Source organism: Gorilla gorilla, chromosome X (genome assembly GCF_029281585.2).
Source record: "Gorilla gorilla gorilla isolate KB3781 chromosome X, NHGRI_mGorGor1-v2.1_pri, whole genome shotgun sequence".
Taxonomy (NCBI): Eukaryota; Metazoa; Chordata; class Mammalia; order Primates; family Hominidae; genus Gorilla; species Gorilla gorilla.
In genome coordinates this window covers 117616084-117641750 of record NC_073247.2, presented here as the reverse complement: position 1 = coordinate 117641750, position 25667 = coordinate 117616084, and the positions used below count along the sequence as shown (strand labels likewise).

The 25667-nt window shown below is 37.7% G+C and overlaps 1 protein-coding gene across 2 annotated transcripts in view; it reads right to left on the bottom strand.

Moving 5' to 3' along the window:
- The window catches only part of NRK (Nik related kinase), a 136517-nt gene extending 112293 nt beyond the window's left edge, over positions 1 to 24224 (bottom strand). For both annotated transcript variants that reach the window (XM_004064644.3, XM_055375958.1), the window contains exons 1-2: positions 23863 to 24224; positions 15627 to 15692 (exon numbers count right to left, since the gene is read on the bottom strand). In XM_004064644.3, the coding sequence (XP_004064692.2) occupies positions 15627 to 15692; positions 23863 to 23919 (123 nt within the window). In that variant the 5' untranslated portion in view covers positions 23920 to 24224. The remainder of the gene's footprint in view (positions 1 to 15626; positions 15693 to 23862) is intronic.
- Positions 24225 to 25667: the final 1443 nt, after the last annotated feature.

Genomic DNA, 25667 nt, shown 5'->3' with positions numbered 1-25667 from the left:
CAAATAGTCTCCCTCACTTTTTAATGAGAAACTAATTTTCCTGAAGAACTAGAAAGAGAGTTGATGATGGTAGAAGGTACAGCAAATGAAGTTCCCGAGGGCTGAGAGATGGTGACACTGTTTCTGGCTCTATCTCTCTCTCCACTAAGACTCTTAGAAAATTCAGAGAGGACATAACTAACAATGTTACATCACCTGGAGATCTACAGTGTATTGCTGCCTCTTTTGTAATCTTTTTAGGATCTACAGAAGTGTTATTCCTTTGCAGATTGTTATTTATCCTCGAAGAACATTATTTACAAAATGGAAAAAAAAACAGTATATTCTCTGGGCTATGTTAACAGAATTAAGAGCAGGGTGATGTGACAGTTGAATTTAAGCAGTTCTGCCGGCAGTCTGCCTCAATTCCACTCCACACACTGACCATTCATGTCCTACATATCCTTCCTTAAGGTAAATTTCCCAGTACCACAGGTAAAATGAGTAATTTAACTTAAAAATCACAGAGATGGACCGCATGCAATGGGGCTCTAAATGACACAAACGGTCTTTCTGTGAGAAACCTATAGATTAAAGCCAGTGATAGCCTGGCCTGTGAAACAGAAGAACATAAGGTCTTTCACCAAAAAAATTAACATCATTGACTGATATTGACTGCAATCACACTAGGGGCTTGGGCCTATATTAGGTATAATAAAACCGGAGAGTGACTAATCAATTCAAGTCACCAGCCCTGAGCCCTTTCCCTTATGGAGTAGGAAAAAATAAACCCAGAGTGACCTTGATTCTCTTCTACAGCCTAGGGGACTGAGCAGGCAAAGGCTCTCCTTGGCATGTCAAGGAGAAAACTCTTCTTTTTTTCTTGACCCAGCCCCTCAATGAGGAGAGAATTACTCACCTGGAGTCAATGATCCCTACAGCTGCCAGCAAAGCCGCATTCCTATGAAGCTCTGAAAGCACTACAAAACATTTGCCAGAAGAAGCAGGGAGGAGTAGCAGCTGTTCTGGGACCAGAAGACCACCTCCTCCCCACCCTTCGGCAGCTTCTTAGATAGGCTGATCTGGGATTCTCTGCCACACCACAGCAGGTGGGAGAGTCAGTTTCTTTCTTGTTTCTTAACATGACGTTGTCAGGTGGCAAATCTGTGATGGGGGTAAAGTTGATTCTGTGTAAGGTTGGCAAATAAAGTACAGAACACGCCCATTTACATTTGAATTTCAAGTAAACTTTTTTTAGTATAACTATATGCTGTTGGGACATACTTACATTAAAAATGTATTTGTTCTTCATCAAAATCAGATTTAACTTGGCATCCTGTATTTTTATTTGCCAAATCTGGCAACCCTAGTTCTAAGGTTTCTTGCATCCTATTTCTCTCTTTCCCCACTTACCAGGCTCTATTCTTTCACCCCTCTATCTGGTCATCAGGGCCCTGGAATATAAGATTTGAATAAGGAAAACTACAAAATATAGAATTAACCAACAAAGTTTGATTCAGCACAGTGCTACTGCAGAGAATATGAAAGAAACAATGAATATTATCTAGTCCCTGCCCTCATAGCTTTTTTTAGAACGAAAAAATTTGATTGAGGCTAAGTAAAATTGCTTGGGTCCACATCTCATTCTGCATGTTTCAATGCAAATAGAGGGCAAGTGGCATCATTAGAAACTCAAATGGCTTTTGCTTCCCTATAAACCTAGAGACACATCCTCAGGCACTAAATCTCTGTTACTGTAACTCAATTCACAATACAATTCACGAATTGTAGTTTTCTACCAAGTGCATAATGATATATAAAATGCAAGTAAATGGCAAGATGATTCACAACACCAACAGAACTCAAAAGATATGAGCACTTACAATGGAGCTGGGAGCACATTACTATATACACCAGCTGCTGAGAGGCAGATACTTTGCCTATTTAAAAATCATAAATTCTCCTGTTTTGTAGAGTGAGGAAGGCTTTACAGCTCAGCCTCAATGGAATTATGAAAATAGCTACTTTGCTATTTATTTCTTTAAACAAATTTTCTTGTATACATTAACCAGCCATATGGATTTCTGTAAACCCTCTCCTACGCAACTCACCTATCACTCATACCACTGCCAGATTCAAAAAAGGAGAGGAAATGGGGGGAGGTCTATCTGGAACGTTCTGGCCTCATTCCTAGGTATCCCATCTGAAGGGCCTCAGAGAAGTAGGTTGACAGTGAGTTATACTTCACTAATCTTCCTCCCTTGAATCCAGACATTCAGATCTGCCTGAGAAGTCCCGAAAAGCATTTGGATGTAATGTAAAAGATTCATTTTCCATTTTAGTAAGGCTATGTGTTCCAGATTCCAACAAACATTTTGGTAATTTCCATCAAATAACCAACTAATTCTGTCTGTATATTTTGGGGTGGGGGCGGTAGTGGTGGTGGTGAAGAAATCAGTCAAACCAATTTTCACATTGCACTGGCTGGGATATACACAGACTCTGCTCTCTACCAGTATCATCTCTCTACTTCACACTTCTTTCAAATTAGTAGGCACCTTCCTACTCATGTATGTTCCTCCTTGCTCTCAGTGCAGCAGAGGGGAATATACCACTAACTCTTATAGAGTATAATATTTTGTTAAGTATGAAAGGGCATAAATCAAGCATATACATATGGTGACCAACTGTTCAGACTGGCAGTGGTTTCCTAGGACATGGGACTGAAAAAGCACCCACACACACAGACACACACACACACACACACACACACACAGAGTGCAGGACCTGCAAAATAAACATTACTAAAGCTTTTAGAGTTTAACATTTCAAGCCATTAATTTTTTTTTTTTTTGAAATCTACTAAAATGTAAGGTAGTTAAAAAAAACCATTACAGCAACTGGGAATTGTAGGTAGAAGGCCACAAGAAGCAAGGGCATTTGTAGGCTCTTATTTATATGTGTTTTTCTTTCTAACAGCTGCCAATCCTCCAAGTCAGGAAATATTTACACATGTTCTAGACATCTTCCTGATGGTATGAGACTCTCTTGAAGCCATCCTTATACTTGGCCATGCCAATAACACTACAGCAAACTACAGTACCCAGAGAAAAAATACACTCTTTCAAGCTTCCTAAATGACTCATTCAGCAGAAAGTAATAAAAAAGTAAGGCTAATATTTCCATCCTTTGGAAATATTTATCTCTACACAGTGCCACCTTTTTATAGTCAGAATAGAAAGTTACTTAGGTGGTATAATTTTGAAAGGCCAACCTGTCTCCAGCATTGGCTTAACAGGGTGTCATTACTCAGTCCTTTCCATCAAGGCACATCTGCAGAGAGCCCCTGTAAAAATAGTCATTCGGGGGGGGGGTCATTTTTGCACATATTGTTTTAGTTCCAGAAGAAATTGTGTCAAGTACACATATGTATAAGGTATTGTGCTAGTCCCAAAGAGATCACAAAGGTGATTAAGATAGATTTTTTGGACATAGCCAATGTTTCTCATAACATCTACTTGTAGAATGATAATACTACTAATAAAAGGAGTATATGAGTGTGGGCAACAGAAAATATACAAAACAGTCTGCATTGAAATTTCTGCTTGCCATTTATCCCTTATGCCCTGCTGCCTAGTATGTACAATGCACTTTACTAGGTATTCTAAGAGTAGACTTGAAATGAAACAGTCCAGGTTCCTGCCCTTAAAGAAACTCATGAACTAAAGACTAACGAATTCTTAGGCATCCACCCCAAGCTTTGTAACTGGTTTTCTACTGTCATTGAAGCACTTTGTTTTGTAGAAAGGTGGGAGGAATTCAGCTGCTTGCAAAATTCTTGTAGAGGTTAACCACCAGGAAAGTCTTAAAGCTGTAATTTCTGTTCAAACCTGCATGCTCATCTGATGAGAACAATATAAGAACAATTTTACTTAAATAGCACACCTTGTATTTACCTCCTCACCTGCAAACCCCTACTGTTTCCATCCACCTGCTTAACTCTCTGCCTCTGCCACCCTCTAACCTTCCAAGCTATAGCCACTTAGACCTACATGTAATTTATTCAGCCCAGACTCTGGGATCTCTGTTCTCAGGCAGGGAACAAATGAGGGTCCCCTAAGTTTTACATATTTTAATATTCACTCATGTTTTCAGAAATGCATTCATTAGAAAATACACAAATTGTTTTTTAATGTGTTGATTTTTAAAATTCCTACCAATCAGAAACCAATCATATACAAGCGAAGCACTAACTTTCATTGATCCTTCGTTGTTTCCCTCTTTTCCAGGGCTCCCAGTAGAAGCAATAAAACAGGAAAAACACCCTTGCCTCAGAGATGGGCCCCTGCCCACAAGAAGAGAGTGAAGAGGTTGACAGTAAGTACTTCTCTACCTTCTCATGGCTTCCAGGAGTCTGAGTAGAAATTTAGTCATCAGCTTTGAGTATCCTGTAAAGACTATCTGCTTGTCCACATCCATTTCTGAAATCTATTACATTCCAGAAAAAGACCCTAAGACTAGACTGTCTTAGTGCCCATCATGAAGGAAACAAATATGTTGGAGGGACACATCATTAAAGATCTTCATTACCGACCTCAACTCATCAGTTTCTTGTAAATTTTTGCACTTGGGCAGATTGTTTTTTCAATTGGCTAATCTAATTGAATGTTTTTTGACTTTGGTTTATATCTGTTGAGCTGAATATACTATCTTATGATTAAGATACAGACCTGGGGCCAAGCAAATTTTGGTTTAAATCCTGACTTTGCAAGGCAATATCTTAGCTTTGTGAACCTATTCAGTAACTCAGGTTCTTGAATCCTGTTTGCTCGTTTGTGAGATGGTAGGATGATGAAAACAATGGTAGCTACCTCATAATGCTCTTATGAGCTGTAAGCACTCAGTAAATGTTATCCATTTTTAGAACATTGAGGTCACTATCTCTAAAGTGACTAATATTTAAATCTCCATCTTTTTCTCACCCAGTTCAAACACTCAATAATTTTATTTATTTTATTTTATTTCTCAGAGTCAAGAAAAGCTGTCTTTCTCTGAGGACTCTTAGACTTCTCCTTTTAGATCATGGTGGTATTTTTGTTTTGTTTTCTCTTCAGAGTTAATGATTTATACAAAATGTTACTGGCAGTGCTTAGAATATAATCAATCCTCTTTCCCTCAGGGGACCCTGAACAATCTAACCTTCTTTCCCTAGTCATAAAGGGACTCTGGCTAAGAAGGACAAACCCAAAAGGAACTTTCTTAGTTTTCTAACACAAATTACACATAAACTACCATCATATCATAATTTCTACAATTGAAATAACACAAAATTCCCACTTCATTTTCCCTCTCTTTATGCTCTGGTAGAGGAGGAATTGATTACAACCTGGGTGTAGGTAAGCAGGAAAAAATAAAACTGCAAGATAAAAATCTGTTTATGTCTTTTTATATTCTTTGATATTTTAATTTAGTCTTACTGATAAGCTGCTTTTTAGGAGCCTGCCTTCAGAGTAGCCTCAGCATCATAAAATTATAAGAGCTTCCACTTTTCTTTTGACACCCTCAGAGAGCTACAGCAGCACATTAATCTCCAAGTGCGATTTTGGCACCACCCACACAACTACCTTAGACACAGATGCACAAGTATGGTAGAATGTTGGAAGTCCTAAAATCAAGTTAGGACTATTCTTATTTCAAGAGTAACAACTGTTGAAGTGCTATTTTCCAAAGAGTGTTTCATGAAATGTGATGAGGACCTAGTTAACTAGTTTTTAGTGATCAACTACTAGACGATAAACTAAAGCAAGAACTTGTGATACTTCAACCACCTTAACAGAATTTACTCTGAAAATCTGACCATAATTATATAACTCTCTCTCTCTGTGTATATATATATATATATATATATATATATACACACATATACACACACAGACATATACATACATATATATATGCAAAAGCAAAATAAAACAAAATTTGCTTTTTGATATATTAAAAAGTACATTATTACTTCTAACACTGCCCAACCCACCCCCATCACTCTATAAAGTGGTTTATAAAATATTGTACAGGTAAATTTTCCTAGGACTAATATATTAAAAATAGCATTAAATATATAAGCTTAGCAGCAATCAGGCAATTTTGTATGCCTATTTTTAAGGAACTGCATTATTTTGCCATGGAGATTTATACTTACATTTCATAAAGATTTTCATAATTAGGATGTTTTTATCTGGTTGACCAAAGCCACCATGCTATAAAGAATTTATTAGTTTTGGCTTTTGTTTAGAAATGTGTATTTGTCTCCAAATATTTAAATTTATTTTTCCTGCTCCTGGAACAACTTTATAACAATCAACTGGATTAAGCATCTGCAGAAATGACATAATATATTTTGTGTTACCCCAATACACCAAATACATAATTTGAATTACTTCCCAATATATATCTGTGAACATATTAAGCAGATTAGAGTAGTTGTGAAAAATAATTATGACTTCTTGGGAGCAAAAATCCCATGACATTTACTTTCCCCTTTCATACCTGTCAGCTACCAACTGCTTCATCCTCCCTCAAGATTTATTGGGAAGCAAAAGAAAATTTTGGTATAACATAATAAGAAAAAGTAAAGCCTGCAACTCAGAGACCTGGATTCTATTCCACAGTTGGAGAGTTGTCACGGCCAAGATAGAAATATTCCATTTTTCTCCAAGGCCTGTAAGCCTCAGCAATTTCCACTAATTTGGTCCCCTGAGTCTCAATTTATTTAGCCTATGCTGTTTTTTTCACCCCCATTGCAAATATTCAACCTGTTTTCTTATTGAGGAAAAACTTGTTCTTGGAGTCTCATTCTTTAGAAGCTTCATTAGACTTTCTACATCCAGGAACAAAAACAAAAAAACTATGTCCCAATTTCCTCTTTTCATTTTTTCCAATCTCTCTCACTCCTTTCCATTACCCATCACTCCCTCTTCAAATAAAGCAGTCACGGTCATACAGAAAATACTTCCTTCCTTATCGCTACTAAAACTAACTTAATAAAAATGACCGCTCCTAAAAAATGTATTCTGATCATTCTAACTAGCAACTAGAATGTAACATGGTACTTGGGACATACTGTGCATTCAATAAATGTATTTTTTAAATTTTTATTACAGAATGGTTTACACATTCAAATCAATGTTATTTAATAGGTAAATTTAATGTTTTCTATGCTAGAGCAGCTTGAGGGTTCCTTAAGAAATATCAATCCCTACTTTTGAGGCACATTATCACAATGTCACAGGATGAAGGTGGAACCAAGACATAGCTCTGGACTTGTGGCACTGTACTATGAAGACACAATAGCCTGGTATGCCTGTGGCCTCAACTCAGCTTCAGCTTCAGCTCCTGCTTCAGAAACTTGCAATGTATAATGAAATGCATAGTGCTATGTGCTTTAAGGGTGCTCAAACATTATTTGTTGGCTGACTCAATTAAGCTATATTTGCAAAATGGCAAGGATGTGAGGAAACTTTTCTACCTAAAAAGAAAGCATTCACAGTGCTAGACATTTGGTAGGAAAATAAACAGTATAATTTCAGCCTAAAAGGAAAAATAGTCAAACCCCCATCCAATAGGCCTAGTGGCTAGGCAACCCAAATGTCAGCACTGTGTTTCTGAAATGTAATTTAAAATATCATAAATTGTATGTTATCAACTTTGAGGACAACATTCCTTTCCTTCCTTTCCATTCCCATTCCCTGCACCAACTTCAAATCCAGAAAATATAATAAACATAAATCTCAACTGTCTGGTGAGGTTTGCAAGTAAAAGCAATGTGTCAGGCGGTGATTTATAAAACCAAATTTAAGGGTGATGCATTGTTTTGAAACGAAATTTCCATATTTAATTGTATACTTTCAGAGTGCAAACAATTCAGGAATTTGCTCCTGTGACCTTCATATACCTCACTTAATCTACTGACCACCAAGAAGACAGATGACTCCTGTGATCTCTTTCAAGGATGGATGCTCACATATGGCCATGGTCTGTTTTTAGGTGTTAGAACAATAAGAAACTTGGGGTGGTCCCTTTCTTCCACCAGCATTTAACTGAGTTTCAACTAGGCATCAGCGTACATGGCAATTAGGCTGTATGCCCAACTGTAGAAGTTTACTCTATTTCAGGTGAATTTTTCCTTTGCTTGAAATGGTTGCCTTGAATCCTTTCCCATTCCTTTTTCTGTCCTCACCACCTGCAAATGGTAACGTAGGAGTAGGTGATTGATATTAGGGGTGTAGTCAAGACCTCATGAAGGGCCAAGGCAAACTCACTCATTCTGGATATCCAATTCATTGTCTCACCTCACTAGTATTAACCTTAACAAAATGGTGTTAGATAACATATATAATGAAGCATTCCTACCTTCCCAATATACCAGCTACCCAGTTTTACATTCACATTGAGTGTCTTATTAGTTACTGAGCTAAAAATCAGGTCTCACTATCAGGTGGTGAAACAGAAGAAAAGAATAGAAAAACATGTTAAAAAATAATTTTATTTGGTAAAAAGTGAAACTACTCCAGCTAATAGCCAATAATCAACTTCTACTGTGTAAGGTGGAGAAGCGACAATAGGATCACTATAATTATGCTGATGACAGTAAGAATAAGAATAGGTTACATTTTACTGAGTGCCAGGCACTGTGCTAGGTGCAATATCTCAGAGCCAGAAGAAAGCCTGGAGATTATAGAGTCTAATACATTTGTTTTATTGTTGAAGAAATGGGCCCAGAAAGTCAAGAAACACGTTTACTGTCAGTTACTGGGAGAGTCAGGTTGCCACCTCCAATTTTGCCACCCTAAAGGTCTTGGTCTCTTTCTTAATACTGTGGTCTTTCTGTGTCTATTGCTCTTGGGGAAATTACTTTTTTTAAAAAGTACCATTAAAAATGAGTTCCAACCTATTTTCTTTTTTCTAATATGGCCTCACATGGTCAAATACTAAACATTCCTCCAATTAAAATGATGACCCATAAACTATGAGACTAGCAGTTAAAGGTGAGGAGAAAACTATATTCTCTAACTCTACTGGGGCAAAAAAGGGAAGACCAGTACTTTCTCTCCTAAAAAGAGAGAAAAATAGAACCCACAATTTCAAGTGAGGTTTGAACTGGCAGGAGGTGGGAGAGGGTGAGAGGATAGGCATCTAATTAGAGGAAAAAGAAGGAAAGGAAGAGGATTACAATAGTAGTGTGAGACTCAGCCTTCATTTCAATGTGCACAGACTTCAGCAGACAGCTGGAAACCTGCCAGGGAACGAAGCCTTGGAAACAAGCTGGAAGACATTGGAGAGACTTTAACCAAAACAAACTCCAGCAGGGGATGTGGTTGGCAGCACTGAAAAAGCAAAGGACTCTATGAGTCACTCTGACATTAATTTTGAATGGTATCATGCTTCTATTTTGCAGTACAGGTTATTTATGCAACATTTCGTACTGTCTAATACACACATATATATAATATGTTAAATATACGTACAGATATATATGTTCTGTACTTAAATATTATATTATAGACATTAGAAAAGAAAAAAATCCAATATCTCACTATTCTAATCGTTAATTCACCATTTTTTATCGCATATTTTAACATAGCTGTAACTGGGGCACAAATATAATAAGGAATACTTTACTTAAGATCTTAAACATAGTTCTATGCTGCTAGATAACTTCATAAATATTGCTTTATAGGACAATGATATATTAGCTGGTTAAAAAGTAATTTACTTCCATCTTTTTAAACTATTGTAATTGAACTTTTAAAAAATAATAGCAACAATGATGGCAATAACTGCCGTTTAACAGGTATTTACCATATTCCAAATATTACAAATGTGTACATATATGTATATTGTTTTGATATTTTATAGCACCTCCCAAGGTAGGTATTATTAGCCCCATTTTATAAATAAGGAAACTTAAACTTAGGTTAAGTGACTTGCTCAAGGCTATAGCTAGTTAATGGCTAAGTAAGCACTGAATCAGGTCTGCCTGGTTCAAAGCACGCCCTTTTTTCACCACAATATGCTACTTTTCTTCTGCAATGTATATCTACATGTTTTTCTATGTCTGGGATGTTTATCATATATTTCCAAAAGTTGAATTATTGGTGTAAAGAGGATAAACATTTTTAAGTGTTTATTTACATACTCCCAGATTGTTTTCCATGAGGGTATTGTCAGTGGATAGCACCACCATCCCAAATATTTTTATAGTAATTAGAGGTAGAAAAAAAGAGGTAAAGTCAATGAGTGACAGAGGGAAATCATTCTGGTGTAAATGAAGTTTCTTTAAGCATCTACCTTCTGTAAAAAGGAAGTTTGTACTTGGAAGATCTGATGTTAGAAATTGTTCTCTATCTGTGGATCTGAGTAGGTACACAGAAAATTCTTAGGATTTATCAATGTGTATAGGAGGATCTAGCATATGGTATATTCTTCATGAAGAGTCAGTTAAAAGGAATTAACATGGTCTTTTTGCTTTTGATGAGGATGTGAAAGTTGGAAAGTGTGCCACATCCACCCTAACAACAAGAATAAGCTGAATAATCTAGCTAATCATAACTTTTCTTCAATCTAGAGAGAAGTCTCAAGGCAACCAACTAGGCTGAGGTCTGGAGAAAGACAAGCACCTGCAAAAAGAGATGGGACATGAGCACTAGCTCACCTGTGGCTGTAGAGGGAAGACAAGGTCACAACAGAAGCAGGTATAAAGAATTCAACTAAATTTTTCTTTGTTTTTTAATTTTTGTGGGCACATAATAGGTGTATATATATTTATGACGTGCATGAGATATTTTGGTTGCAAGCATGCAAATTTTCAGTGAATTGCTAAAGAGCAAATGTGGGTTAGCATGAGAGTATAGAACCCTTGGAAGCCATAGACACAGGACAAATTTATACAAACATACAGATTTATGGTACAGATCTGATGGAGATGAGAAGCCACTGCAGTGGGAAAGGTAGGAAACCAGGTCCAGTTCCTTTCCCTTTCATGAATAAAAGTCTTAAGCCCTAGGGGAAAGGCAGCAAAGTGTATTCTCCCCAGGGTAAAGATGAAGACCTACTGCAGCTGGGGAAAGGTAAAAAAAAAAAAAAAAGTCCTCCAATTTTTGGGGAAGGGCAAGAATTAGTTGTGGGCCCAAACAATTAGAAGTATCCTACCACTAGAAGAGGGAAAGGATAACTAAGAAAGTCTCACTCCTGTGACACAGAGGCCCAGGATCTTACAAGACTGAGGTTGAAGCAGAAAAACAGAGCATTTCTACCTGCCCACACCACCAGGCCAATGAGCACTTAATAAGAAGCAATAGCAATATACCATTAGGGGAGGGCAACAGCATGGAGCAAGAACCTCTTTGAAGCACAGATACACAGGGAATATGGAAAGTTGAGAAAAGAACAGGGATATTAAGAAAAACTCTCCAGAAGACCAACCCCCACATATGCACAAGGTATTAGAGGAATCTGAAGCTGGTAGTGAACTGAGAGTAACCATATCAACAACATAATTCAAATGTAGTTTATCTTCTTATTAGATTGAGTGAATTCCCATATAAACAACCTAGCTGAAAAAGTGTGCCCATTTCAAGAAATAAATACTATTTACTTTAATTTCTACTGTTCTACATACTATGTCATTTAAACAAAAATTGTGAAATAAAGTAAAATAAAAAACATTCTCAAGAGACAAAGCAATCAACATAACCAGCCTCTCAGAGATGACTTAGATGTTGAATCCATCAGACAGAGAATTTAACATAACTATGATTAATGCATGAAATGCTTTAGTGAAAAATATGAAAAACATGAATAAACAAATAGGGGATTTCAGTACACATGTTAACTATTAAAGAGTCAGGTAGAAATGCTAGAAATGAAAAACAGTAATATAGTTGAAGAATGTCCTTGACTCTCTCATAAGTAGACTTGAAACAGCTGAGAATCAATGAAAGTGAAGATAGAAAAAAAATTGATCAAAACTGAAACACAAAGAGAAAAAAAAGAATGAAACACACACAAACACACTCCAAAACAGAACATTTAAGAACTGAGGGATAATATCAAAAGGCCTAACACATATGAAATTGGATTTCCAAAAGAAGAAGAAAGCAAATAGAGTAGAAAAAATATTTGAAAAGATAAAGGCCAAAAATTTCTCCCAAATAATGAAATATGTCAAACCACATGTCCAGGAAGCTAAGAGAACCCCAAAGATCTCTAACCATTATCTCAGATAAATATCCTTTCAACACACACACACACACACACACACACACATACACACACCTCCAGACATTTCATATTTAAACTGCTGAAAAACAAAGACAAAGAGAAAAATCTTAAAGGAAGCCAGAGACAAAATATAAAGGAGCAAAGGTAAGAATTACAGCAGACTTCAGAAACTATGCAAGTCTGAAGACAAATTGGCATGTTTAAACTGCTGAAAGAAAAAAATAATAACTCTCAATCCATATTTTATACACAGTGTGAATATCTTTCAAAAATGAAGGAGAAATTAAGACTTTTCACACAAAAGCAGATAATTCATTACTCAGAAGTCTTGGACTATAAGAAATATTAGAGGAAGTTTTTCAGGCTTAAGTTGTACACACCAGAGAGAAAGTTGGATCTACACTAAAGAAATGAAGATTCCAGAAATGGTTAAAATGAAGATAAACATAAAAGACACTTTCTGACTTTTAATTGCTGTAAAAGATAATTGATTCGCTAAATTTTAAAAATAGTAGTAGTGAAAACAGGGAAAAGAGTAAGTATAGGGAAAGTACAGTAGTTTTGTGGGTTTGTAGCATATGTAAAAGCAAAATGCCTAACAGCCGTAACCCTAGTACACCAGTTGGGAAACCACACAGTGAAGAGGTAGAATACTCCTTGAATCTAGACTGTGATTAGTTTAAGATGTACATTGAAAATCTTGATTGTGGTGGCAGTTATATGACTGTATGCATTTGTCCAAACTCATAAAGTTGTACACTTAAAAGAGTTAATCTTACCAAATATATATTATATCCCAATAAACCCTGAGTTTTAAAAAAGGATATTCACATGCATAACTTACCTTTTTACCCTCTTACTTTTCTTCTTTTGGTGCCATCACAGTTCATTATTACATGAATGATAATGAGTAGCCATCTTTCTGTGCTGTCTAATTTTAACCTTGCTTCTTACCTTACATGACTCTGAGCTTTTATTTCTCACATCTGGTGGCTCTATACATTTGAATTAGAACAAGTATACACACACACTTACACACACACCCTAAGGAACTAAAATGTGCATACAGCCATGGAGACTGTAAATGTACCATAAATATTTTGTCTATGTATAAGATGTAGGTATCTATGTATAAGATGTAGGTATCTATGTATAAGGTGGCAAAACTGACCTAGATCACACAAATATTAAATAATCGTTCAGTACAGGATGCAATTGAGGTAGCATAAGCAATATATTTCAGTCTATATCATATCACCCTCTATAGTTTATTGGTTCTGTTAATAGATATGATCAAAATGGTTTGAAAAGATTTGGTCATGAATACTAGCATTCCCTCTGTTCCCTATATTCACCAAGGTTCTTTCTGTTTTTAAGACCTGTCCACATGCTATTTCTACTACTCAGTTTCTATGCTATGGGTGCTTTATTTAGTTTATTATTTTATTATTTTTATTTTTTAAGTGATAAGGTCTTGCTCTGTCACCCAGACTGGAGGGCAGTGGTGTAAACATAATCCACTGCAGTCTCAAGCACCTGGGCTCAAGTGAGCCTTCTGCCTTAGACTCCTGAGTAGCTAAGACTACAGGCGTACACCCACTGCACCTGGCTAACTTTTTCTTTTTAATTTTTTGTAGAGCTGGGGTCTTGTTTTGTTGCCCAGGATCATCTCAACTCTGGCTTCAAGCAATCCTCCTGCCTTCATCTCTCAAAGTATTGGGATTACAGGAGTGAGCCACAGCACCAGGCCCTATAGGAGCTGTTGTGCAAAGTTTAAAAAGCATCCTCCTTTCCCACCTGGGCAGATGAATAAGAAAAGAAGCCCCTCTGGGTAGATGTAGTCCCAAAGTTGCAAGACTTGGCAAGAAAAAAGGCACTCTTTTCTGAACTAGAAAGAAGCCCCTTCCTCTGGGCTTATACTAGGACACCTCTATACAACCTATATGTGGAGGACCTGTGATCAGTCTGCTGTAAGGATCAGCCTAAGGACAGTAATCCGGTTTTTGAGCAACAGGCCTGGGGAAAAAGAGCACTGCAATTATGTAGAACATTACACAAGATTGAGAAAATGTCAGTTCCCCATATTAGAGAATAGAAAGGTACCTGATCAGTGTGATACGGCTACTAAAGCACCCCATCCCCAAACCAGCCCTTAACACTCTCCATGCCTCCACCCAGAATGTATTAACATCATCCTCCACAACCACACCTTTTCTTGGTTACCTCATATTTATCCTTCTGATATCAGTTTAACGGTCACTTTCCCTTTCCAGGGAGTGGGAGATCAACACTGACATTTCAATCTAAATTAAGCCCCCTTGCTTTATGCTTTTATATCACTAAGAATTTTCTTACAGATCTTATATTACAGTTGCAATTACAGTCATCCTTCAGTATCTGTGGGGGACTGGTTTCAGGGCCTCCCGTGAACACCAAAATCAGGGCATGCTCAAGTCCCTGATATATAATGGCATAGTAATTTTTTTTTGCATATAACTTACGCATATCCTCCAGTATAATTTAAGTGATGACTAGATTACTTATAACATTTAATTCAATGTAAATGCTATATAAATAGTTGTTACTCTTTATTGGTTAGGGAATAATGACAAGAACAAAAGTCTGTACATTATGCATTTTTTTAATTTTTGATACAATGTTGGTTGAATCCATGGATGTGGAACACACAGATACAGAAGTATACAGTTATTTGTGTGCTTACTTATGTAATGTATGGCTCCCCCAACAACCCCAACACATATAACATATACATACTTACTCACATACATTTCTCAACCATAAGCCCCAAAAGAGAAGGGACTTTATCTGTTTTGTTCATCATTTTATTCCCAAAGACTATCACAGCATCTGCACATACTTAGTGTTTAATAAGTAATCACTAAATAAATTCAGATTTTTTCTTGTTAGATTCTTTAGCAAATTTTATCACACATGTGCACACTCAAGTACACAGTATGATATAGAATGTTGTGAAAACATTCCTTTTAATAACATTCAGTTTTCAGTTGAATGTGAGTATTTAGAATGGTATGGATGTATACTATAAGACAAGTGATATCTTATTTGGGTATAACTTATTTGAATTACTTCAATTTTCCATTGGTGACTTTATTTTCTGCTAATTTTTAGATGTTATGTTTGGTTGGTTGGTACACTATAGATTAGCCAATCCATTACTTTTGTGATAATAAACAGTAATTCTTACAGGTGTCACTGGGCTATCTAATTTGATTTATCTCTCAAAGTGAAATGCCATATTTTGGCATTATGTGATTTGCAGTGTCTGACTCACAATCTTTGTTGTCATTAGAAAATGAAGAATGAATAAATAATGTAAGTCAACTTACCAAATAGATTCTGCCATAAGTACCAAGGCCAATGGTTTTATCCAGTGAGAATATTCCAGTTGGATCCTGCAAAAAAGTAAAATAAAAATTGTTAATCTTCTTAGGAAATTAGGTGAGCATTCAACTATCTTTTTTTAATATATATACTTTAAGTTCTAGGGTACATGTGCACAACGTGCAGGTTACATATGTATACATGTGCCAGGTTGGTGTGCTGCACCCATTAACTCGTCATTTACATTAGGTATATCTCCTAATGTTATCCCTCCCCCCTCCCCCCACCCCACAACAGTCCCCAGTGTGTGATGTTCCCCTTCCTGTGTCCAGTTCCCACCTATGAGTGAAAACATGCGGCATTTGGCTTTTTGTCCTTGCGATAGTTTGCTGAGAATGATGGTTTCCAGCTTCATCCATGTCTTTACAAAGGACATGAACTCAACTTTTTTATGGCTGCATTCAACTATCTTAAGTGGTATTTCCAATCTGCCTTATTCTGTTAAAATTTACATGGGAAGAACCTAAATGTCATTTACCAAAATAATAGACACGTCACAATCTCCTTGAACTGACTATACTCATTCATAAAAAAGAATAAGCAGTATGGACATTAAGTAGTCGTGTAATTATTTATCATAAAACTGTAAAATGCACACAATTATGTAAGGCTGAGGCATATTACTGATGTAATTAGAAAGATAAAATAGAAATAAGTTCATTTATTTGCAATGGAAGTACTCTTTTAATATTCTTCTTTTTTTTTTTTTTTTTGCGACGGAGTTTCACTCTTGTTGCCCAGGCTGGAGTGCAATGGCGTGATCTTGGCTCACTGCAACCTCTGCCTCCCGAATTCAAGTGATTGTCCTGCCTCAGCCTCCCGAGTAGCTGAGCTTATTTTGTATTTTTAGCAGAGACGGGGTTTCTTCATGTTGGTCAGGCTGGTCTTGAACTCCTGACCTCGTGATCCACCCGCCTCAGCTTTCCAAAGTGCTGGGATTACAGGCATGAGCCACTGCGCCCAGCCGATACTATTCTTTTGAGTGATAACTAGACAAGCAGAAAATTTAACATGCAACAATGATGACTAGATGTTGGATACAAAGTTTAGATTACTTATTTGAATTATAGGTTGATGCAAAAGTAACTGCAGTTTTGGCATTAGAATAGTGGCAAAACCGTAATTACTTTTGCACCAACCTGTAACAGCTCTTAAAAAAGAAATACCATCACTAAATATGAATAACAAAGCAAGATCATGATATTAAAAGAGAATCATTTTAAGAAAATTAGACAATTTTTTAAAAGTTAAACTTTGCATCTGCTAAATACCTGTTCATGGCACAAAGTGACGTTTTCTGTGGCTTAACCCTAAATGTGGCATCATAGGAAACAAAACATAACATGTTTTGGGATAGAGTTATGAGGCTTCCATATTTATCTTCAAGTATTGTTTTCTTACCTTTAAATATGGGTACTCCTTGATTGTTCACCACAAAATATGGTTTCTTGAATTTTATCACTGTTTGAACTTTTAGTCTAGCAGCCTATTTTGCTATTTTAGCAAAACTTATATGAGGCATGAGTAGATGCCAATTTATACACAAAGTGGTAAGAACATTGGCAAATTCTTGGAAATTCACATACCTTATTGAAAGTTTATTTTATATACACAAACGTTGTTTAATCCTGTTTGAAAACATTTTTATTGCTGTGATAAATATAAGCTAAACAGGAAAACTATTGAGCATATGCAACTTAGATGAATGAAATTATAAACTCCTTAAAACTGCCGTGATATTTGTGTAATCTAGCAAAACTGTCATAGGAAAATGACACAGCTTTGGGATTACATCATTCAATAAGTATTCAACTGGACAGAGTCAGAAGACTTGAATTTTAGCCCCAGCTCTACCATTAATTAACTATATGACTCTGGGTAAGTTATTTACTCTCTCTGGGATTCAGTTTTCACATACATAAAATAAAAGTCTTGTGATAGGTGATCTCCCAGCTCTAAAATTCTACAGATAAAAATCATAGTCTATCAGTCATTCTAAAATCTAGATGTTTCCACTGAATTGATAAAAGCATTGTTAGATAAAGCAGCAGCCTAGCAGCTTAGTTTTTCAAAATGATCATCAAAGTTAAGATCACAATACACAGTTATCATTTCAAAGAAATAGTTCCAGAAATATACTCCCAACGAACATGTAATTTATCTAAAATGATAATTTTTAGGATCTAAGAAGTAAAAATAGATCATTATATTACCCTTATTATTAAGCATATCACTTTTGTTATAACTCACTGAAAGATTTATGAGAGAGAAGCCAACAAAAAAGTTACTAGGGACTGACTTGAAGACTTTATCACTGTAGCATATTTATGTGATGGATATCATTGAGGGATTTATTTTAGACATTGTTAATTCTGGAGAAACAGTCTTTGGCCATCTGTCAAAATAATCAAACATGTTAGCTGATTCCTATTGGTAAACTATTCTTTGCTATAGTTAAGGCTGCATTTTAGCTGGAAAAGATACCATATATTAGAGAATTATTGTAACATCTGTACAAGCTTTATTTTTGAATCTTTGAGCACAGTCTTAAATTTCTTTATTCCTTTCTCTAGTCCTCAATAACATAAATACTTTACCCTGATTTGAATACAGTTATCTAATTATTCAAAAAAGACACCAAGGAAATGGACTAGAATAAAATGCCCGTCAAAATTCATGGAGGCCTCATATCTATGTTGGGAAACTTGATTTCTGCTCTCAAATGACCAAACCATCTTTCATACTCATGTTTAATAAAAGAACATTTTAAAAATTTCCTCTTAAAGGCAGCTCAACTTAGTATTCATATATTCTAAGACTATATTGTTTTCTTTAGTTCTATATGCTATTTTTGTTCCCCATCTCCATGCTACTCTTTCAAGACTAAACGTTAAACTGGGGAAAAGAGGAGAAGGACTATGCTTAATACTAGGTTAACAACGCCAAATTCCTCATATATTTTGCACTTACAGTCAGAGCAAGTTTATTCTGGGTTTCCAAGGAAGGAAGAATTGGAAAGGAACAATCTTTTTGGTCACTGTGAAAATAGAAGTTCCACGTCAGAGGGGTTTCCATAATTATTTGGTCCTTTCCTCTGCCCTGCCACCTTGAGATAAGAAAACCAGAAGATAGATGTTCGTATCTATGACTGCTATACCAATTTGGAGATTATTTGGGGGTTTGGTATGTCTTGATGTCCCATTTGGGTATACAAAATGGTCAGTAAAGAAGAAACTAATTTCTAGTTTGTCTTACAATAAATTACTAAAAATCTAAGTCTTAAAACATTTTTGAACCATGAACTGTTAGACAAACCTGTTGTACTTTCGTTATCTCTTTCTATGCATCTAAATTATCTCCTGCAGTTTAAAAGTCCTAGTCTGGCTGCCCACTGAAATCTCAAATTCTGGGGAGTCGTTTCTGTCTCCTGAATTCAAGGGCAGGGAAGAAAGACCATCTTGATTGCTAATTTTAATAAAAGCCAGGGATGGGAGTAACTGGAAGGAAAAGAGGCAATAGAAAGCAGTGTTAACTGGTCAAGGGAGAGAATTTCAAAGCAGAGGCTGATCCACAGAACCAAATATGGCAGAGACTAAGGAGAAAAAGGAACCAAAAATGGTCAACATGAGTAGCAAGAAATTTCAAATTTAGGATAGTAAAGGAGAGTGAGGAAACACGCTCCAGCAGTCAGGCTGCAAAAAGAAGGAGACTGCACAGTACCTTGAAGGAGACAGCAGAGGCTTTCCTCCTTTTATTTGTAATATTAGAAACAGCAATTTTATGAAAAGAGTTTATGGAGAGAGAACATGAAAGGGATGGATATGGCAAGATGAGTGCCTGAGTGAGTTTCAGAGATAGTCAGAGGAATGGGCTTCACAATTTACATGGTGGCATTAAAGGGGAAATCTCTTCATCCAGACCAGTGTTTCTCAAACTGTAGACTGTATAGACTCTCGCTACATGAGAATCATCTGGGTAATACTGTTAAAAATACAGATTCCTTGGAATTACGAAATCAGAATTTTTGATCATGGGTCCCAAAATCTCCAAATTATTCTTGATTTTTGTGCACTGTTCTTGTGCACTACCATATGAAAACCACTGCTCTAGAAACTGGAAAAAAGACTGAGAAAATAAACTGATGTGCAGTGTTATGCAGAGGTGATGCTCTATATATATGTAATTGAGGATTATGCTGAATATTTCAATTATAGTTAACTGAAATGAAGGTAAAACTGCTTCTAAACAGGGGGCTAAGGAACTTGGTAAAGTGGGAAATTTCTCATGACCAAATGTGGATAGCAGGCCTGGTCTGGGTAGAGCTGGCAGTTATATTTAAATGTAAGCCTAATGTATTTCAAATATAGTTTTTGGATCATGTGCTATTTCAGATAACCTCTGCCACTACTGTCCCCTCAAGGCCTGTCTAATCCTGACCCCAATATAGATTAGGACTGCACATGGCAGTGTCAAATACCAAGGCCACAGCCGTGAGGAATGTCATTACCATACTGGGCACAGAAGGCAAAGGGGATAGTCATAGTGAAAGACATGACAGATTTGGAGAGGAAGAAATAGTTTCCAGTCTCAAGGACACAGGCATACTAGGAATATATATATATATTATATATATGATATATATCATATATATATTATACATATAATATATATAATATATATCATATATATGATATATATATTATATATATTATATATTATATTATATATATTATATATTATATATATATTATATATATAATATATATTATTTATTATATATAATATATATTATATATAATATATAATATATATTATATATTATATGAAATATATAATATATATTATATATTATATGAAATATATATTATATATTATATATTATATGAAATATATATATTTCATATATATTATATATAATATATAATATATTATCACATATATATTATCATATATATATCTTACCATATATATATATCACCCAAACATATATATGTGTATATGTGTGTGTGTATGTGTATATATACATACATATAGAGAGAGAGAGAGAGAGACGGAGACAGAGAGGCATACACGCACATCCCTAGGTATTGCTGGTGGGCAAGGTGAATATACATACACACATATATTACAAAGATATATATAAAGACATAAAGCTTTGTACTTGTCTTTTCAGAAAGGAAACACAAACCACAAATCTCTGCACTTTCTTTTTTGTTTTTTCACCTATAGAAAATATTTATTCAATAGAAAATCAGAAAATTACAGTAACCCATTAATTAACAAACATAATGGAATTGATCTATTGTAATTACATTGGCTCTCTTATTTTGTCTCTGATTTTAGTGCATTACGTGAAAAAGTTATATCATTGTATAAAAGTGAATGTTTTAATGTTGAAAGTTATATAATTTTGTCACCCTTTCTTGTTTCCTAGCTTTCATTCCTGTTTACTCTTTTAGGTTTAAAAATAATATCTATCTAATAACAAAAATACCAAATAACCTACCAATTTCTTCAATTCTCAATTTGTAAAGCAAGTCTATCCTCCCTCAAGGGTCTTTGTCTTGTGGTCATTCAGCTGGCTAGGCCTGCAAAGGACATAATGTATCAGTCTTAAACTAGAGTCATATTTATTTATTCTTCCACATTCTGAATGTTTTTTCTCAGTTTGCAACTCCAAGGTTTGAATCTTCCCTCATTGTCTGGCTGTTGCCAAATTGGTATACTTGGTGTTTACAGATGGCAATTTCCTGACCTCCACATATGTCCTAATGAGGATAATTACTGCAAGGGATACCATCATATGAAGGTTTCTTTACTTGCTTTATCAACTCTACTTTGCATCAAAATGCAAACTTCAACACAAGTGATTAAGATGTCTCTTCACCTCTTCATTTGGTTTTATTTCTTCAAAGAGTCAGAAAATAAATCAAATGTAAAGAAACCCCAAATCGCTGAAAAATATAACTCAGTGACCAAAGCAACAATAACTTTTCCATGACTAAAAATTTGATAGTAAAGAAAATTCTAAAGGGCATGCTACTGCTCTTCTGCTAGATTTCTTAGGGTTTGAATCTGGGTGTTTGAGGACAGGGGAGAATTATGCATAATTTGCTCAGAGAGTGAAAACCCACACATGAGACAAAATGGCTAATGTATAAAATTTAGAAATTGTTAGAATCTGAGGACTTTATGAGACTTTCATTAAGTCTGTAAAATGAGGCCAAGCATCAATGTCCTGAAGTTTTGTATCTTCTCGCTACTCCCCTTACATTAAAAACCAATCTTATCTTTCTACACTCCTCACACACCCACTCCACCAACCTCCAGGAAACTAATATTCCACTGAACTGCAATGTAAAGACTGCAGACTTTCCTCTTATCTCCTGGGCTCCACCAAATTCTTATGTCCCAGGGCCATGACCGGGTCAGGTAGTCTGGGCCATTTCCCCACATTTTTTTTTTTTTTTTGTGGCAGTAAAACCTTTTCTTCTTTTTTCCCTTGGGTTTGGAATTCCCTGTCCTATCATTTCTATGAGGTCTTTACCATTCACCCATTTAGTCATATTTAGAAAGGAGTTTATTTCAGTTTGCCCACCTGCCCGCAACAGTTTCACATATCTGCCCTAGTTTGCTTTTTTTCTCTTTTCCCAACCATAGGCAGAGAATGTTGGAGGAAGGGTAACATTTTATTCCTTGGTTTTATACTTTTACTTGGGTGCAAATCTAGTCTGAATATGAAAGTTCTGCTTAGAAAGGAAACCACCAATTGAGGCCTCCATTTTCCGGAAATCTCATCTATGCACACTGAAAGGAAGAAATTCTGGGTGCATGCAGAATGAGAAAAGATTTAATTTTAAAAAGTTCTGTGACATATTTTATGAAGCTGCATAAATAATTGCAACACTAATATCTGTAATTCAAGTTTGCACTGATTTTTTTAAATGGCAGAGAACAATTTGGTAAAATGTTACCCATGTGTACCACCTTACCTCTCCACATATAGCATCTAATGTAAAATTATATAGGGAAGGCTTTGGGAATGCCCTATTTTTGAGGGAGGCAGGCTTCTGTCATAATCAAAAACACATTCTTTAAATGCCAAATATGTGTAAAATTAAGTCAATCGACTTTGAATAGTCCTATAACCTTAAGGTTAATATTTAGCTTTTTTCAAAGCAAGCAGGCCACTGCCCTGAACTACAGTTGCCTGGTGATCATTCCAGCGCAGTGCCTGCTTATTCCCTTTCGGAGAATCCAGGGGCCTTTTGCATTCAAGACAGGGTGCGAATGAAATGCCAATCTAAAAAGGGAACTTGAAACACGGATTTGGGTGGGATCCAATATTAGCCAGAAACCAGATGCCAATGAAATAAACTGCGCTGCCAAAATAATAAGTCTACTAATTACGACGGCGATAATAGCTTACCAATCAATTACAACTCTAGAGGAAAGCTGGGCATTCGGGAAAAGATGAGCCCACAAATGAAAACCACAAGAAAAAGCTAAATCTGGTTGGGTAAGGAACACAATATTAAAAAAAAAAAATCGAGTGTGCAGAATTCACTCCTTCCCCAAAAGGCGTCGAGTTCTTTCACTCTCACAACACTAAATCAGGAACATTGCCCTGGCAAGAATAAGGTTTTAGAAAGTCTATTGGAAAATAAGAAAAGTGGGACTCAAACGCCTTAATTTTCTAGTCGCTGTCACCTAAAAGTAAAGGTCACCCCGCAAGTAAGCATCTCCCATGGCAAAAGAAGCAGCAAACGATGGGGCGGCGGGATAACAGGGAGGAGTACTCTCAGGAAGCCACCAGACGTTGCACTTTTTGACCTCTGTGGGAACGAGCGGGCTAGGACAGGTACTGGAGCTCCGCTAGACAAGGCGGGTCACATATTTAAAATGCCCCGCTGTTTAGGGTCCGCAGCACCCCACTGCCATCTCTTTCTCTGTCTCTACTTCCCACCGCCCCGTGCCTTTGCCTTTCGTTGGAGTTTGGTGCGGTCCCGGTGCCCAGGGGGCGCCTTTTCCGCATGCCGGCTCCCAGGGTCTCCTTCCGCGCCCGCGGGACCCGTCGAAGTCCTGGTCTAGCCCGTTTTGAGGGCGTCCGCTCCCTCCCTCTGGTCCGCAGAACCCGCCAAAAGAGAGCATTTCGGGGGGCGACGGGCGTCCTCTACTCACCGGCAGGTGGCCCAGATCCGTGACCTCCCTGTCCCTCCAGCCCCCAGGTCCCGCCATGGCTTCGAGGAGCCGAACGGGAGCGGGCGACTGAATTGGGTGCGCGCAGAGTCTGAGGTGGAAGCGGATGAAGAGTTGAAGGGAGAGGGGCAGGAGGAGGGCGGGAGAGAGGAGTTTGGGGATCGGGGTTCGTGGCGTGGGAGATAGAGGAGGGGAAACGTGGAGTGAAAAGAGTTGGGAGTGGAGGGAAACCGGAGTTTGCGAGGCGGGAAAGCAAGTTGGGCTAAGGCGAGAGAGGAGCCTGAGCGTCCGTCCTGGAGATGAAGAAGCTAGAAGGGTGCTCCGTGGCGAGAGCGCTGTGTCTGCCCCGTCAGGGTGCGCCTCTTTCAGGGTGGGGAGGTGGGCGGTGCAAGGAGAGGGGACCCGGGAGCAGCTCGAAAGGGATTGGTGCAGCGTCACGTCGCCAGGTGGGCAGCCGCCCGGCGGGGAGGCAGGCTAGGAGGGCCACCGGCCGAGGGAGGTGCTGAAGGACTATAACGGTTTGCGAGCAGGCCCTTCGCGGCCTCCCCCGGCCCTCCTGCCCCCTCCCACGTCCACTGCTGCGCCAGCCGCCCCTGCCCCCGCCCCCGCCCCCGCCCCCGCCCCCGCTGGCGAGTGTTCCACAGGAAACTTTTTCCAGGCAGCTGCCAGCCCCGGAAAACCGGTCCCGCTCCGCGCCGCTCCCAGTCTGGGCCCCACAGCCCTGCCACAGTCCAAACAACCCGCGCCCTAGACTTCCCAAGAAACACTTCTGACTTTTCTAGTTGGCTGTTTTCTCTTTCTGTCCCTCTGATTTTATCGCTCTATTTCTTGCAAAGACCTACCGAGTTACAGAAGGAAATGACTTGCCATGGGTTGGGAATCAGTCCTAGGCGAGCACCTATTTGAACAGAGGAAGGCACCGAGTACGCCCCGGGGCTGTCACAGCTTGGCCTTCAAAGCCATTAGCCGAGGGCAAGAGCAGAATGGACAGAGCCGCTGGGAACTCTTCTCCCGGCAGGCCTTATCTCCTCTGGCCCCAGGCTAGTTCGTGCCAGGTCCCAGTCGTTCACTCAGAACAGCACCTGTTCTCAGGTGCGCAGGGTTGAGTAAGACTGACTGTCGTCTCCAAAGCCCGGCCTGCCCTTGGTCCTAAGTTTTGCATATGCCGTATTCGCAGCGCGCGGAGAAAATTCCTGCTTCCCTTCCAGCCTCCAGCGTTCCGGCCGGGTTTCATTCATTCGCTCATTCATTGCAAAACTTTTCCAAGTGCCCAAGTTGTTTGCTTCCGTTTTCCTTTAAAGCGCTGGGGGACTGACACATGGCTTAAAAGAATCTCACAAACGTGATTCAGCTTTGAGAAAGAGCCCCTTGAAACATTCCTGGGAAGGGGAGTCGGTGCATAAACTAACCGCATTCTAAACTCATGCTCTGCAGAGAGCACTTTAGTAAATGTCCCGACACTGCTTACTTTCTCTGGAGCTCCCAGACGGCATTCTGCGCACCCTAACTCCGGGGTCGGAAAGCGATGTGGGGGTACTTGTTTCCTGTTTCTTTCTTTATTTTTTGATTAATAATTACCTACCTCTTCTAAGAAGATTTATACGAATAATTCTTCCCACTGACCTCGAGCTCTCCATTTCTGACTCATTCTTCTAATTTCTGTAATATCTTTACATATTGGTAGATTTTGTTTATTTCCTGTCTGTTTCAATGCCAGAGTTTGACCTCTTTACATTCCTTAATTTTCAAGTCTCAGTGAGCTGTGTAATGGCCACAGCCTGTGTGAG